This window comes from Saccoglossus kowalevskii, chromosome 8 (genome assembly GCF_978046115.1).
Source record: "Saccoglossus kowalevskii chromosome 8, keSacKowa6.1, whole genome shotgun sequence".
Lineage (NCBI taxonomy): Eukaryota > Metazoa > Hemichordata > Enteropneusta > Harrimaniidae > Saccoglossus > Saccoglossus kowalevskii.
In genome coordinates this window covers 32,980,146-32,993,598 of record NC_140648.1, presented here as the reverse complement: position 1 = coordinate 32,993,598, position 13,453 = coordinate 32,980,146, and the positions used below count along the sequence as shown (strand labels likewise).

General features: G+C 34.9%; 1 protein-coding gene across 1 annotated transcript; it reads left to right on the top strand.

Annotated features, from left to right (window-relative positions):
- The first annotated feature begins 1,929 nt into the window (after nucleotides 1–1,929).
- Nucleotides 1,930–12,819, top strand: LOC144352818 (uncharacterized). The gene is made up of 2 exons (XM_085502503.1): nucleotides 1,930–3,624; nucleotides 10,993–12,819. Exon 2 carries the CDS (start codon nucleotides 11,170–11,172, stop codon nucleotides 12,778–12,780), a length of 1,611 nt encoding a protein of 536 aa, XP_085358629.1. The 5' UTR covers nucleotides 1,930–3,624; nucleotides 10,993–11,169; the 3' UTR covers nucleotides 12,781–12,819.
- The last annotated feature ends 634 nt before the right edge of the window (nucleotides 12,820–13,453 follow it).

Sequence of the window (13,453 nt, the reverse complement as noted above, 5' to 3'; positions counted from 1 at the left end):
TGACGACATTACTTGAGGTGAATAAACTTTGGGTAGATATTTGCTGACAAATTAAGTAAAACCCATTACGTTCTTGTGAGTACTTCCACTAGATGCTGACATAGAGATGTACGTAAGCTATGTTTATCATCCACCAATCTGTTTCCCAGTAAATATTGCAAAATCTTTATAATTGAATGAATCATTTTCTTCCAATCTCCACCTGCATGACTTGCAGCTACAGGATTTAAATGCTACTAGATATTTCGTCTGCTAAGTCTATCATTGATAAGACCTTGGTACTATTTTACATTCACCCGCTTCAGTTCATTCCCGGAAGTTGGTTCAATTATCACTGTAGTGCTGTGTAGGTGGTCCAAGCTGACTAAAAAATCACCACACTGAAAGAAGGTATCTATGGATAAATCCTGGGCTACTTCGAGTAGCCATGTAGACGAGCACGCACCCATATCGCCGAATGACCCCTCTTCTGTTTTTGACATACAGTGGCCCAAAATATTGTATTGTATCCAAAGTATTGCACTGTATGGTGTTGTTCCGTTTCGACATTCCTCCCTCTACAATACCATGTAGTAATTCTATACATAACCGTGTATGTCACGTGGTTGCGCGATAGAAAGTTTACCGACCAATAGAAAGCTTTGTTACAATGACTGCTAGAAAGCGCTGGCAGCTTTGAATTTTTGATGTCTTCGGCTTTATTTCTGCCGGTGACATCATTCGCTGCAGTTCTGGATTTTGCTGGTGTCTGTTTTTGGCGTTTTCTACGGAAGCCTAATAGGGCCACGCTTTGTAAAAAAATAAAAATTTTTATCTCGTTATTACGATGTAGCGAAGTTCGTTTTTCGAGAAAAATAAAATTTTATCTCGTTATTACGATGTAGCAGAGTTCGTTTTTCGAGAAAAATAAAATTTTATCTCGTTATTACGATGTAGCAGAGTTCGTTTTTCGAGAAAAATAAAATTTTATCTCGTTATTACGATGTAGCAGAGTTCGTTTTTCGAGAAAAATAAAATTTTATCTCGTTATTACGATGTAGCAGAGTTCGTTTTTCGAGAAAATTAAAATTTTATCTCATTATTACGATGTAGCGAAGTTCGTTTTTCGAGAAAAATAAAATTTTATCTCGTTATTACGATGTAGCAGAGTTCGTTTTTCGAGAAAAATAAAATTTTATCTCGTTATTACGATGTAGCAGAGTTCGTTTTTCGAGAAAAATAAAATTTTATCTCGTTATTACGATGTAGCAGAGTTCGTTTTTCGAGAAAAATAAAAAATTTTCTCGTTATTACGATGTAGCAGAGTTCGTTTTTCGAGAAAATTAAAATTTTATCTCTTTATTACGATGTAGCGAAGTTCGTTTTTCGAGAAAAATAAAATTTTATCTCGTTATTACGATGTAGCAGAGTTCGTTTTTCGAGAAAAATAAAATTTTATCTCGTTATTACGATGTAGCAGAGTTCGTTTTTCGAGAAAAATAAAATTTTATCTCGTTATTACGATGTAGCAGAGTTCGTTTTTCGAGAAAAATAAAATTTTATCTCGTTATTACGATGTAGCAGAGTTCGTTTTTCGAGAAAAATAAAAAATTTTCTCGTTATTACGATGAAGCAGAGTTCGTTTTTCGAGAAAATTAAAATTTTATCTCGTTATTACGATGTAGCGAAGTTCGTTTTTCGAGAAAAATAAAATTTTATCTCGTTATTACGATGTAGCAGAGTTCGTTTTTCGAGAAAAATAAAATTTTATCTCGTTATTACGATGTAGCAGAGTTCGTTTTTCGAGAAAAATAAAATTTTATCTCGTTATTACGATGTAGCAGAGTTCGTTTTTCGAGAAAAATAAAATTTTATCTCGTTATTACGATGTAGCGAAGTTCGTTTTTCGAGAAAAATAAAATTTTATCTCGTTATTACGATGTAGCAGAGTTCGTTTTTCGAGAAAAATAAAATTTTATCTCGTTATTACGATGTAGCGAAGTTCGTTTTTCGAGAAAAATAAAATTTTATCTCGTTATTACGATGTTAATGCTAATCATCAAGTACTAATCAACATCAACATATTAAGTACGAATCATCATATTCCAATGAAACTTTGCACTAAGATGCTCAAGGACAATGCACAGATCGGATTGGTTCAGGGGTAAAGCTCAGACTAGTAATACAATATTATATTGTATTACTAGTCTGAGGTTAATGTCTGCATGTACTTATTAATCACCTAATTTGCATAATAATTAGTAAATTTTCGCCTTTTCCACAGATATCTCTAATACTAATTCTATCACAATGAAACTTGGTACATAGGTGTCCATGGACAGACCTGATTAGTTTTGAAATCTGTACATACTAACACCTAATCTGCATAATAATTAATCAATTTTCCACAGTTATCCGTAAAACGAATTGTTACATTTCAATAAGACTTTGTAAATAACTGCCTGGGGACAATGCTAACATAATTAGTTTTGGATTGAAATTCAAACATAATAATTTGCATAATATGCATACTTATCACAGTGCAATGAAAACGTAGAAAGAAGGAAAAAATATATTATCAAAAAAACTATTACAAAGGTTGTCCAGGGAAAATGCCCAGAAAAGGTGGTTAGATGCAGTAAATTGTTCAATTGGCTTTGAAAGCTAAAAAGTCATGTTCTGTCATCTACTGCAAGGGGCAATTTTTTAAATTTTTCATTGTACTGACAAGTTCTTGATCATATTTTCTTGTAAGTTGCACATAACATGGCCAGACGTGTACCATCTAGATTTATTTCAAAATTTCACACCACCACCACCACGTCAAAAAATATCAGTTATTGGCGAGGATGATATCAAGTGTTGATGAGCTGTGAGAAAGTGGCAGTTTCTCGCTCTAGTATAAATTTTTACTCTACAGGTAATCTTCCTGTACATTATATTTTGCCCAACAATTCATGTACAACTCAATAAAATTGACCAAAAAAAAATATTTCCTGATCAATTGTGATGTGTTCCAAATAAGAATAATAATTTTATTTCAACTCAATTAATTAAAGCGGGAAGGTCATCACCTGCGCACGCCTGGGAATTGAGTCCCAAGCGACGATAACAACACATGCTAAAAACGCAAAGGCTCATGGGTATATGCTTATTAGTAAACAATGACGCACTATGCCATCTGATGCATGTGCTGGTGACGACTCCCCAGCTATAAATATTATTTAGTTATTGTACATTATGAATATTTACAGCTACGGCTTTAATACTGTAGACTATCACCCGTCCCAGGGCAAGCGACCGGAAAAAGTTACTGGTGTTCAGTACAATCAAATTTATATGAGGTATTATAGACTTCAATACTGTGGATCACATTGTTTTCATGTTGTGTATCTGCCATAATTCTCAACTTTTACTTTTAAGTTTTTTTCCAAGCTTCTTATTTAAAATTTTTGTCTGATACAATATCACCAAGTCTGATCTATTTTGAGGCATATTCATCCAAAATACTTGTCAATTGTATCTACATATTCACAGGTTCCTATAATGGCTGAAAGTAGCAACATTTGTGATGAAGAAGTGCTGGAATTTCTTGAAAGCAGGGGTATATCTGAGGAAGGACTAAATCTGTGTAAGGAAGATAAGGTGTGTAATGCTTTGAAATTACTGAATTTATATTGTGTAGTTTAGTGGCTGTAAGTGGTCGATTGAGTAAGATCAGTGCCTAGACAACTGCCCAAACCATTTCCTGTTTGCTTTCATGTGTGATACTTCTGTGCACACATTTGTCAAATTTGAGCTGACAAATTGGTACCAAGGGATTGACCATAAAAGCCTTTTCAAAATGTTGATTTCTTAAATATAACTTATAAAGAAAAAGTATCTACTTCACAGTAAATGCTTATATACTACTAACACTTTTGCAACCTTTTTTCTGGACCTTAATTAATTTACAGTACAACCTGGTAACAACATTTTTATGCATACTTCGTGCAAGAACAATTTTCATGCTAAAATTGCTGCATATGAGCCTTAGTTTACTTGTGTTTTTATTTAAATATACAAAATCAAATTTCGTTTACATTACTACATGTACATCAAATAACACTAACCAACTAGTGAGTGACTACAGTACCACTTGCAAACTCGCTTGTTTTTTGCCATGTAGTATGTGTGTGTGTTATAAATAAAAAAACTTGAGCAGTTGTATGCCATAATGGTTCCCCTGAAAGTTGCTGAATTTTTTTATTCTGCATGCAAACAGCAGATGTTGCCTGATTGACCCAGGGAAGGTCAAGTATTTTTGATACTCTGATAAATTGGTTATTTGGGGGAGGGGGGGGGGCGTTCATTTCAATAAAATTGCTCAGGGTATTTAAAGTCTAAGTTAGTTTGGACCCTTTTGTTTTTGTTTGGGTTTTTCTTGGAGTTTCAAACCAGCAGGGCTTGGGCTCCATTTGTTATCGTTCAGAAACCAATGAACAGAACCTTCTCAAACATTCTACGGCAATGAGTTTATTAGGTTAGTGTGAACTGGTGAACCCAACTTTTAAAATTTGTATTGGTCCACAAATTTGGCAGCCATATTGGATTGTAATTAAAGTGGAAGTGGCTATTTGACTACTTTTTGAGGGTTTAGGCGATCTAAACTTTTATGGCATATACTACAATTTGTGTGCAGTAGATGTAAGCAATAAAAGCTTTAGAGGTCACATGAATTTTTCGTCATGTTTTATCCCGAAAATGAAAAAAAAATGCTTGAACATCATCTTCATTTGGAACCGTTAGTCTGAAATTTGGTTTTTAGCATTTTTGAAATTTTTGTTGGCACCATTTTGGATTACCCGGTACTTCCAAACATCTGATGCCATTTTTAAGCGAATATTTTGAAATTTGTTATTCTGTATTGAACTCTTTAAGATATCTGGTTTGACCACTATCTTGAATTTTTGGCAAAAATGACAACAATTTTTTGAATTTGCTTCTCATGAATGCTTCAACTGATCACATTTTGCATGTAGCACGTATGACCAGAGTATCTTCTGAACAAAATGTTCATATATCAGCAAGTACATATTATGGCATATTTAAACTTGAACCCAACAAACCTGCAGCTTTAATTAATTAAATTTGGCGCACATGAGCTTTAGGGTATTCCCTAGACCTTATTATTTTTTTGGACTAATTAGCTAATTTGCATATAAATTGTTACACAATAGGGATTACCGTACCGTAACTTACAGGTACCGGGAATGGATTTTGTTTTAGTAAGCTGACAATGTTTTGGTGATTGAGATTGTATCATTACAGTTTAGATAAATTACAGATTGTTTACTTGAAGCAGAAAAAAAAACATTATTAGGAAAATGTTTTCTATTATCAACAATGTGGAAAGCAATGAAATCTATGCAGCAAAAGAACAAAATAAAGTGTTACACTGCTTTGCATGAAAATAAAATTGCCCTATCAGACAAGTAAAAATGAAATACTTCACAGTATCTTATTTTATAAAAGTACATTGAGATTAATACAGTATATGTAGTATTAATTGAGGATTACATTGCCTAGTACCGTATTACCCCGGGCACGCGCCCCTCCCTGGGCAAGCGCCCACCCCCTGTTTTCACAAAAGTTACATGTTGGGGACATCCTCGGTTAAACGCCCAGGGTGATTTTTAGCCAAGAACGGGGTCAACAATAAAGTTTTATTTGTCAAAAACGAAGGCGTTCGATTTATTTAAATAGTGTGTTTGTTACGGTAGTTCTCGTTTTGGAGTGTGTGGTGGCCCTGAAAAGAGCCGCTTTGTTTGTGTTTTTACGTAAAAACTCATTGGAACTTAACGACGTAAGATGAATCACGCAGCATGTGGCGCACACGTTCTGCTTTCTCTTCATTCACGATGAATCCAATATTGCAACGATCCATACCTTGGTGAGTGGTTTGAAACACTTAGCTTTGGTTTCAAAACGTAGCATTTCGCTGACTGTGAATCCATAACGGGAGCTAGCACTTTTGAGACATCACGTCGTAAACTTGCTACTTTCTTTTCATCCTTCATCACAGCATGTGGATTATTTTTCTGTCGTTGAAGAAAAAACATTTTGCCGACCTCAATTCCATTACGATAACCATAATGAGGCATGCCGACGATGGGAACTTGTTGCATCATCGTTATTTTTGTAATTTTGTCACGTGTGTGGGTGCGTGAATAAATCATGTTAATGAGGTCGACCAGAGTTTATTTTCAGTCTGTTATTTATGTATCACCATTTGGATATGTTTATGTATTCACAATAGTTTGTAAACATTTCACATCAGTAATAAAAGGTTTATTTGTTTCATAACCATGTCTGCTATTCTTCAGTAATTACGATGCGGTGTATCAATACGTGCGTGAACAAAATTATGCTAATGAGGTCATCGCCATCTCGGACTACAAGCGGTAGTTTTTCCCGGCCGTTTCGACTTGCACTGATCACGGTTACCGGTACTAAAAAAGTAACCATGCATTGATTACAATACTTACCATACTTTGTAGTCAATTTCAGTAGACTTTAAGAAGGCATTCGATAGCATGTGGCGTGATGGATTATATTGGAAATTGCAAAAATATGGTATCACCGGAAATATTTACAACCTCATAAAAAATATGTATAGTGGGGTATCCTACAAGGTAAAAACTAGTAAAGGGCTCACAAATGAATTTGATTCATTTATGGGGGTAAAACAAGGCTGTAATATAAGTCCAACTTTATTTAGTTTATTCATTAATGACTTGCCGGAAAAAATAAAATCTGCAAATGGCACCCCCCTGAACTAAACGGCCAAAAACTAAACTGCATTTTATTTGCTGATGACGTCCTAATATTATCACAGACCCAGGAAGGTATGCAGTGCAGCATAGATGCACTGGCAAAATACAGCAATTCTTGGAAACTATCAGTAAGCCTCAATAAAACTAAATTAATGGTATTCAATAAAAGAAATCATACATTAAATAAGAAGTCAGTGTTTTATGAGGGAAATGAAATTGCCACAGTAGATAGTTTTAATTACCTGGGTATAGTTTTCACGCCGAATGGAAAATTCAAAACTGCGTCCAATACTTTAAAAGAGAAAGCTATGAAAGCTATGTTTCCACTAAAGCAGTCTTTATTAACATTATCACATTATAAAATTAGCACAGCATTGAATTTATTTGATAAATTAATTGTACCAATCATTAATTATGGGTGTGAAGTATGGGGAGAAGAATCAGCAAAACATAGTAACATTATAGAAAGTGTACAGTTTGCATTCTGTAGATTTCTCTTAGGCGTCAGCAAAAATTCAACAAAAATTGCTATTCTTGGAGAGCCGGGTAGATATCCATTGAACATCAAAATTGAAACACAAATGTTAAAATATTGGTTGAGACTAAAAGCCCCAGTAATTCCAAACATTGTAGCAACTGCCTTTATGGAAATAAACACTTGGAAAACAGGATGGGTAGAAAGAATAGAAGAGATAACTAAAAACAACAATCTTTCAGAATTATCAAAACAACATGAAAAAAAGATAGGGGAGGTACTCAGAGAAAATTATGTAAAAACATGGAGAAGGGAATTATTTAATGACAGCAGAATGAATGGAGCAACAAACAAACTAACTTCATACAGAAAATTTAAAACTACTTTCAATATGGAGAATTATTTAAATGATATAAAAAATTTAAAATTAAGGGGATTATTTTGCAAATTTAGAATTTCTGATCATAAACTACTCATTGAGACTGGCAGACAAAAGAAAATTCCTAGAAACGAAAGAATATGTAAACTCTGCACAGATGATAAAATTGAAGACGAGTACCATTTCTTAATAGGATGCAGTAAATATGACATACCCCGTAATAAATTATTTAAATATATACAGGGCAAAAAATCTGACTTCTTGAAAATGAATGAAGACGAAAAATTCCGATTAATTATGACAAGCTTTGCAGGAATAGAAACTGCACAATTCATACATACAAGTATGAACTTAAGAGATGAAACATAGCAACTCCATCAAATTAGTCTGCAGGTAGTTTTAATGCAATGGCATATTTAGTAGCTTAGTAGTCTTATTGTTATACTAATTTTCATATATTTTTTCCTCCATTCTTAGTTACATGTATTCAATGTTTTATTCGTGATTCTGGTGGATTGAACTGTACTTCCGTCTTGCTTTGTACTAAACAATAACATTAGCTTATGTTTAATGTGCTATTTGTGATATTAGTTGTGTGAAGTATTATTCCTGTTCTTGTTTTACAACCATAAAATTACTCTCTGTAGTAGATTTTCGTGTTGAATAAAATTATTATTATTATTATTATTATATAATTTCAGTGAGTAATACAACTTCATTCGCTGACATAAAACAAGTTTTATTCTTGAAATTCCCGTGTCTTAGTGTTCCCACATTTCTTGGCCGAGTGCTCACGTTTATTGAAACCTCGCATAAATCAAGAAATAAGTTCGTGTACAAAGTGTACGAAAGCATTCCTTTATTTGACCTTATCATACGATCACAAAAACAACTTTTTAAAATTTTTTTTGCGGTGGTCCTCGGGTAAGCGCCCACCCCCAATTTTTCTCGATTTTGTATGTTCAGGCCCCTGGGCGCGTGCCCGGGGTAATACGGTACATTGTATGTTTTTTGCCAAATTTTGTTGACTCCCGTGTGCAAAGCACAAAAAGGGAGTCTTTGCAGTTGGTCTGTCTGTCTGTCTGTCTGTCTGTCTGTCTGTCTGTCTGTCTGTCTGTCTGTTCCATCAATATCTCAAGAACCATAAATTTTTTTTGATGAAACTTTGTGCATAGATTTGATTAGGTTTTGGTAAAAATCCATGCATATTAATTACCTAATTTGCATGATAATTAGCTGATTTTTAGCTGTTCCATGACTGTTCCACTGATATCTAAAGAACCACTTATTGGATTTTGATGAAACTTGGCACATAGATGCTCCAAACTAATGTACAGATTTGATTAGTTTTGGGTAAAAATCTGTGCAATGTTAATTACCTAATTTGCATAATGATTAAACAATTTTCGCCTTTTCCACTGATATCTCAAGTACTAATCATAACATTTCAATAAAACTTGGTACATAGGTGTTCTATGACACTGCACAGACCTGATGGTTTTTAGGGTAATATCAGTACATATTAATTATCTAATTTGCATAATTAATTAATTTTCAGCTTTTGATATTTCAAGTAGTAATCATCACATTTTCAATGAAACTTGGTACATAGTTACTTAAGGACTACGCAGACCCCTGATTAGTTTTGGGGTAAATATTTATGCATATTAATTACCTTCTTAGCATAATTAGTTAATTTTCAGCTTTTTGCCTGATGTCTCAAGTACTAATCATCATATTTCAATGAGACTTGCTACATATATCTTCTAGGACTATGCAGAGACCTGATTAGTTTTAGGGTAAATAATTGTGGATATTAATTACCTAATTTACATAATTAGTTAATTGTTTCTATGAATGTTCCACTGATATATAAAGAACCACGAATTGGATTTCAATGAAACTTTTGAAGAGTACTCCTCACATTTCAATGAATCTAGAACTATGCAGAGACCCAATTAGTTTTTGGTAAATATTTATGCTTATTAATCACCTAATTAACATAATTAATTAACACTGATATCTCAATTACTGATCATCACATTTGAATAAAATTTGGTACATAAATGCTCTAGGACAATAGACAGGCCTGATTAATTTGGAGTTAAAATTTGTTCATATTAATTCTCTAATTATCATAATTAATAATTGTTTTGTTCTGTTCTGTTCATATTAGTTACCTGATTTACATGATTAGTTTTCAGTTTTTCCATCAATATCTCAGGTACAAGTAATTTTTAATTAATTTTTAATGTGTCTTCAATACTCTCAGCACACGGGAGTTCTTTCTAAGCTTTCTTTGATTTAGATATGTTGCTGAACTATTATTGTTTAAGAACTTTTATACAATTCAAATGTATTAATGTATGCAGGCTATTGAGATTAATACAGTACATGTTGTATTATTTGAAGAACATGAACAGTAATTAATTTGTTTGTATAAATATGATGTCTTTTTGGCCTGCATTTTTCACGCAAAGGAATTTTGAACATCACAAATCAGTATTTATTTATTGATTGCATCTGTACATTTATAACCAGAGTTATGGGGGAATCGGAATTGTGATTGCATATTACAGTATGACATGGTGGGAGTGTGTACAAATCTTTTGCAATCTGAGTGATCGCTGGGTTGGTGTGACTTCTGTATATATCTGGTATGGGATTTCAATATGAACACATCGTTACCTCGCATAAAACGTAAACTGCAGTTGACCTCACTGATGACGCACATGTTGTGGAATACAGAAAATGGACCAAAAGCATGTTCACTGCATATACAATGTGCTAATAACTTAACAAGGTTAGACATAGACATAGACATAGACATATTTCATGATATTATTTTAAAGTGAAATTATTAATAGAAAGCATTTATTATGAAACACCGGAATCATGTATCGGTCTTGACCCCCACTCTGTCTACTGTGGTTATGTTAAGACTGTACACGCTTTCTATAATACATGTACAATGTACGAAACTAGTCAACAAAGTCTCTGCTTTTTACACTGATCGCCGATGTGAATGTTGTCAAGCCAAAATAGGTTTTAATTGTATACAGCACCGCCAGTGGCTGTTCCTGGCTCCATGCATCCAGTACAATAAATAGTTCTGTAGTTTAGTAATAACAAGCACTTTTGTAGTCATTAGGAACACTCACATTTATATTTGAGTTTATATGTCTGTCTAAGCAGATTAGTAGCAATATCCTAAAAATAATTTGTTGTCATTTGGTGAATAACTGACCAACGTCATTAATTTTAATCAATGCATTATGATTTTAGTGAAATGTTTGATATACAATAAATAAAATGCATAATTATTGCATATTGTTTCATTATAGATTGATCGTCATGTGATTCTATTGATGACTGATGAAGAATTGAGAAAGTAAATACCAAAATATGGGGATCGCATTGCAGCATTGGGATACTGCAGAAAACTGAAAGCAGAAAATGAAAAAAGGGGCAAACCTAATAGGAAAGAAAAGCTTCTCAAAACATTGCTTGGTAAATTGAAGATGAAGACAAAGGGTGCTTCTTCTAGGGAAGAATCAGAATCTGAAGATGAATATAGCAAAGGGACACATAAGATGCATACACGATCTATGAAAGCACTGGGCAATAAAAATGCTATGAAGTTCAACAGAAAAGTAGAGCTAGGTTGGATCAACTACGATGATCAAACAAAGAGCTTCAAGCAAATCAAAAAAAGAAATGGTGGTGGAACTAGAACAGTGTCACTTAGCAAATCAACAAGAAAGGCTGATCTTATGAAGTTATTGGTATCTCTTTACTTTCCAAATGGATCTTCCTCTAAGGGAAGAGCTGATGACTATGAGTTCGATGTGAAAGACTTTCAAGAGAACACGTTTGATGAAGTAACCACCATAGGTGAGCTATCCGAGTCAACTAAACTCACAACGCTGAGGTTTTATTTGTCATCTGTCATGAAGGATGAATCACCTCCACATGACAATTCACAAGGAACAACTGTGTCTTCTGCTTCATCAGATGAGCATGGCAGTACAGATAAAGTACTATCAGAGATGAATGATCAAACAACTGTCCATCCAGATCCTGTAGAACAAATGCAGTCTGAGATAAGTGATCGAACAACCGTCCATCCAGATCTAGTAGAAATTGACACACATCATTCTATTGCCGAACATGCTGGTGTGCCTGTAATAGAATCTGTAAGTGGCTTTGATACTGATTCCATTTCTGCAGATCCTGACATTAGGTTTGCACAATCAAGTTCATTCTCAATGACATCCCAGCTGGATGATACACTCATCTACGAAGAGTCAGAACAGAATGATTTAATGGATGTTGACTTTCAACCTCCCCTTCCAATGGTAACATTGCAAATAAAAAGATCAAATACTATGGCTGACATGTTAGCTGCATTTTCAGATCCAGATATAATGAAGGTGGATATATCGGTTGAAAGAGTATTGCCCGATGGCAACACTGAATTGGGTGTAGGAAGTGGTGTACTTAAAGATACACTGTGTGAATTTTGGAGTGAGTTTGCCGATCGCTGTACTGTTGGAGCAGACTTTAAAGTACCTTATGTAAGGCATGACTACAGTCGACTTAAATGGGAAGCAGTTGCTCGCATTCTTGTGATGGGTTGGAAGACAACAGGCTATTTTCCAATATTCCTAGCTCCAGCGTTCATGGAGGAACTTCTTCATGGTACTGAGCAAGCTAGTTTACAAGACACATTTCTGCTGTTTTTGTCTCCGTCTGAGAGATCAATAATTGAGGAAGCAATTAAAGATTATGGCTCTGTGGATGAAGACGATATTCTTGAAGTTTTGTCACAGTATGATTGCAAAAAATGTCCTAATAGCAGTAACCTTATTGAAATTTTAGAGGAAATTGCTCACAAAGAGCTGATTCAGAAACCAGCATTCATATCTGATTGCTGGAAACCATTAATGCGCACACATCTACAAGAACTTGACCACCCTACATTGGTGAGTTTGTATCAGAACTTGAATCTAACAGTGAGGAAATTACAGAAGAGGATAAGGTTTCCTGAAAATATGGATGGTGCTGATCAAGAAACAGCAAAATTTCTCAAAAAATACATCAATGAGTTAGATTGCGGTCCTACTATTTAACGCCCGGACACGCGAGGGAGTGTCCGGGCACGCGCGGAGGCGAACAGGGGGAATACCTAACGCGCGGGGCAGCGGCAGCAATCCTTGTACTGTATAATATTCGTTTATGCTCAAAATTTGAACCGGAGTGGCGAATTCGAGCAGCTATCCACACTTTTTATGATCGACGCCCGGGCATTCCGGCGAGTCGAGTCCGCCATGTTGTTTACTAATTTTGGTTAGCGTTTAACAATAGGACAATACCATTCGATCCATGGGGGTGACAGTCCTACGAATGTGCCGACATTGTCGAAGGACAAGGACAGGACAAGTTTGTGCAAGTGTGGCGAGACTCCCGTAGTATTGTTTAGTAAGATTCATTTAAAAATGACCATGTAAGACGTCTGTTACGCAGAAATTATTCACCTCATGTTGTTTTCTCATTGTTATGTGTTCCCGTAAACACAGCATTGTATGCAGGTGACAATCCTACGCACACTTGCAATGAAGTCGGTATCCTAAGATTGCTGCCGCTGCCCCCGCGCGTTAGGTATTCCCCCCAGTTCGCCTCCGAGCGTGCCCGGACACTCCCTCGCGTGTCCGGGCGTTAAATAGTAGGACCCGTTAGATTGTGCAATGTTGAAAAAGTTCTTGCGTTTTTGTACTGCCTCAGATGTGATGCCTGCAGGACATA